General features: G+C 38.2%; 1 protein-coding gene across 1 annotated transcript; it reads right to left on the reverse strand.

Annotated features, from left to right (window-relative positions):
* Window positions 1-385: 385 nt before the first annotated feature.
* Window positions 386-616, reverse strand: LOC111750097 (small ribosomal subunit protein uS14-like). The gene has a single exon (XM_064267690.1). It carries the CDS (start codon window positions 614-616, stop codon window positions 386-388), a length of 231 nt encoding a protein of 76 aa, XP_064123760.1.
* Window positions 617-3,840: the final 3,224 nt, after the last annotated feature.

The raw sequence follows: 3,840 nt of genomic DNA on the forward strand, positions 1-3,840 counted from the left end.
TTTAATTTTTTTTTTTTTTATGTATGGTAAGTCTTCAAAAGTAAAAGCGCTGTCAGGGGCCGGGGGGAGATTATTTACAGAAGCCACATTCCCTCTTGTATCCCTCCTGTATAAACCCTTGCATGTAAACAACTTTATTGTTTATTTTTGTAAATGTTACCAAATACACGTATATTCATTTTTCTTTCACAAATGTATCTACTATATATGCTTCCTCAACCGGGATTTTTTTCCGCTTAATATCTCTAGGAACTCACTCCATATCAATTCCTAGAGACTTTACTCATTTTTTTTTAATTGAAGCTTTTTTGTTTTATATGTAAAGAGTTTGCATTGTTTCTTTTGTTGGGTAGATGTACTGGATAATCCATTGAAGGAAGATTACTTAGTCCAACTTGATGAAGCCTATGTCCTTCCTGGACTGATGGAAACCCTGGCGGCACATATTGAGGCCATATTTCTGGATCAGACCACGGTTTGAGCACATGTAACAAGAGCAGGAACCCTGGCCAAATTTTCTTGGGTGGCTCCAGTAGGACTGCTGGTGACCCATCTTGTTTTGAGGGGCGCACCAAGGCAAAAGCATAATTTTTTTTTTTTTAATATATGTCTGCATAATACTCCATTGTGTATGTGGTATGTATCTTAGTTTATTCAAGCAGCATCTTATGCTTGGACACCAGTTGTTTTGATTGTTTGCAATCACAAACAATACTGTAATCAATAATATTGTGCATTTGTATTTAAAAATGGCATGGTGGTAGAGGCGTCTGACCTCCTCTAACTTCAGAAGGGTGAAGGGGAATCAAGATCACCAGCCCAAGGATGATTGCTATGAGGTGGAGGTCAGACATGCCGCCACCCTCTAACCTTTTTCCAATTCTTACACCAACCATCCCGCTCATGACACTCCACACCTCTGCTGGGTTCGATAATGCATTGCAGTGGCTACACAGAACTCAGAGAATAGTCACGATTATGGGGTTTGTTAGGGAAGTAGCAGATTACAATTCAGGATCAGGGAGGGCTCAGGGTACAGTTCTCTGATGAGGAGAGCTCTTCTCAGCCATGCCCATAAGTAGGCCTATCTCTGGCCGTTGGCCCCTCAGCCCCTTGGCCCAGCCTCTCCCCTGCTTGGGCAAATGTTACAAAGCTCTTTAGCTTTGCCAATAATTGCTTGAAGGCACCCTACTCCTCTAGCAAACCTCCTACCCAAAAGTGCTTCACTGTCTAGCAACGTGGGTTGGTGAACCTAGCTCTGCCAAGTGCCCAGAGGCATCCCACTCTGCTTGCAAGCCTCCTGCTCAAAGATGCTCAGCTTTTTTGCTCCGTGGGCCAGGAACAGATTGTTTACACCTTGGTACATCCTTCCTAAATGGTTTATTTACATCCTGACCTTTTGTTTTCTGGGAATGCCTGTTGGCCCCATCATTCTTATATCTGACACGAGTCCCTCCAGTTTGAAACTTTTCTGTTTACATTTCCCCATTTTGACCAAGCCTCCTCTGGGGTCTGTTGATCACCTACAATGGAGTAGCCTTTCTTCTGTAAGGGCTGTATTTTCTTGAGGGGCTTTGCTTATTTTCTTCACCTTGCTGAGCTAATAGACCTCATCTTCAGGGTGAGTAGGTTTTACAGGAACGATAGAGGTCAACTTGTTTACGTCTTGACACTTCTTTCCCAAATGGTTTACATCCTGATCTTTTGTTTCCTGGGAATGCCTGTTGGTCTTAAAATTCTTACATCTGACACAAGTGCCTCCATTTTGAAACTTTTCCATTTATGATATTCTTGAGCAATATTATTTTTAAGTTTTGAGAAAGGTGATAATATTCCAAATGTAATTTATCTTCCAAACCAGAAAATGTTGAAAATGAAAAGAAGTGCTATAATTAATTACACTTGGCTGACAGTCATAAAGTGTCATGCAAATCTGGGCTCTTGATCACCAGAACAAGAGTTAACTCTGACCAATCAAATTGAGTACTGATGTTGAAATGGAAGATTTGATATTCAGCAAATATTAACTTTTTCAGCCTAGTATTTCATTTGATTTTACTGATTCACTCTATTAGAATGGAAACAGTATTAAATTCTCATCTTTATGATATATCATGATATTGTGAGAATGAAGCAGGACCAGGAAGTGTTTTGTTCTGTAGTACATAGGGTCACTATGTGTCGGAATAAACTCCATGGCACCTAACAACAACAACAACAGATATATTATGCCATTTTGAGAGGGTATAGACTTTAGGAACTGACGTCCCTTTCTTCCACTGGGAACATTGGAAAGTTTATGTCATATGTCCAACCTGTAGTTCAACATTTTGCTTTTTAATTGTTTTTATTTCCTGACTCATAACTATCTATTTCTTAGAGTTCTGCATGTTCTCTTTGTTTTACCAGAACTGTAGTTGAGAAATCCTTTAAATCCTTTAGAGGGATAGTATATTCTATAGAGAAAGACAGAGTGCTTTGAGATTAGGTTGCTGGGGTTCAGCTTAGTTCACCTTCTAGTTCAATGACTTGCTCCCACATATTAGTCTTGTAGCTAGAGTTTCATATGTCAGCCTGAGCATAAGTCAGGCTCATTTCATATTCTTGTGCATATCCAAACCATCAAAAGCAAAGTTTGTAGCTGTAAAGAATCTAGAGTACTTGTTACTGAAACTCATGTAATGAATTATATAAGTTTGAGTGCTTCGGGTTATTTCTTGTAAAATTATACTGTGAAAACATGATTTTATTTTTTAAAATGTCCACAGAAAATGGAATGTATTTTCCCTATGCACATCTTTCCTTTCTGAGTAATAACTAATGTGTGTATAACCAGGTTAATTTCTCTCCATTACTGTTGTTGCCAATGAAGAAATTCATGACCTGTGACGATTTTTAATGTATGACTTATTATTAGAAAATTAATTTAGAATTACAGGGATTGTTATAGGAAAGAGACAAAGAGGAAACCAAAATACCTTTATGTCTGTCAAGAAAATTTTAAACTTTATGATGGGGTTTTATACAATATTCTTTTCTCACAGGGTGCATACAGTATTACCCAATGATTGACAGTTGGCATAAAAGAATATTAAAGGTGAAGAAGTCCCCATGAGATCATGCAGCTTCTTTCTTGAGTTTTACAGAAAACCGAGGGCCAGTCAACATTGCTTCTGGCTTTGTGTTCTCATAGCACCTTTTTCTATTTACTGGATTTATCATATTATCTTGAATAATATGTCTGTATGTCTACTTTCCCTTTTGACTAAGGGATCCTTGAAGGCATATTCTATTATCATTCATTTTGATTGTTGAGTACATTGCCTGGCTTATATTAGGGCTTCAGTAGATATTTTTAGAAAGAATTACTGTTCTTTTAGGCAAATAATGCCCGCCTTCTACATTTGTTTGCCAACCCTGCCCTCCCCTGCTGCTATGCTGATTATTTTACATGTTGCCGTAAAAAAATCAGCATATTATGCTTACAAAAATACCTCATGGGGTGAGTGCAGTTGGCAAACCTTAGAAGGCATAGGTTATTTGTATAAAAATACTGTAATGAGGAAATGAATGATTATATAAATTAAAGATATTAATTGTTCACAATGACACAGCAAGGTAGCAGTAATATCAGGCCTCAATTTTAGGTCTTTATTCCCTACATCAGGAATCCTTGGATGGCCTAAATAGTTAAGTGCTCAGTTACTGTCTGAAAGGTTGGTGGTTTGAACCCACCCAGAGACACCTAAGAAGAAAAATCTAGCAATCTGCTCTCATATGAAAGCCGCATGGAGCAGTTCTACTTCGCAATACATGGCATCGTCATGAGTCAGAATGGAC

This window comes from Loxodonta africana, chromosome 14, assembly GCF_030014295.1.
Source record: "Loxodonta africana isolate mLoxAfr1 chromosome 14, mLoxAfr1.hap2, whole genome shotgun sequence".
Lineage (NCBI taxonomy): Eukaryota > Metazoa > Chordata > Mammalia > Proboscidea > Elephantidae > Loxodonta > Loxodonta africana.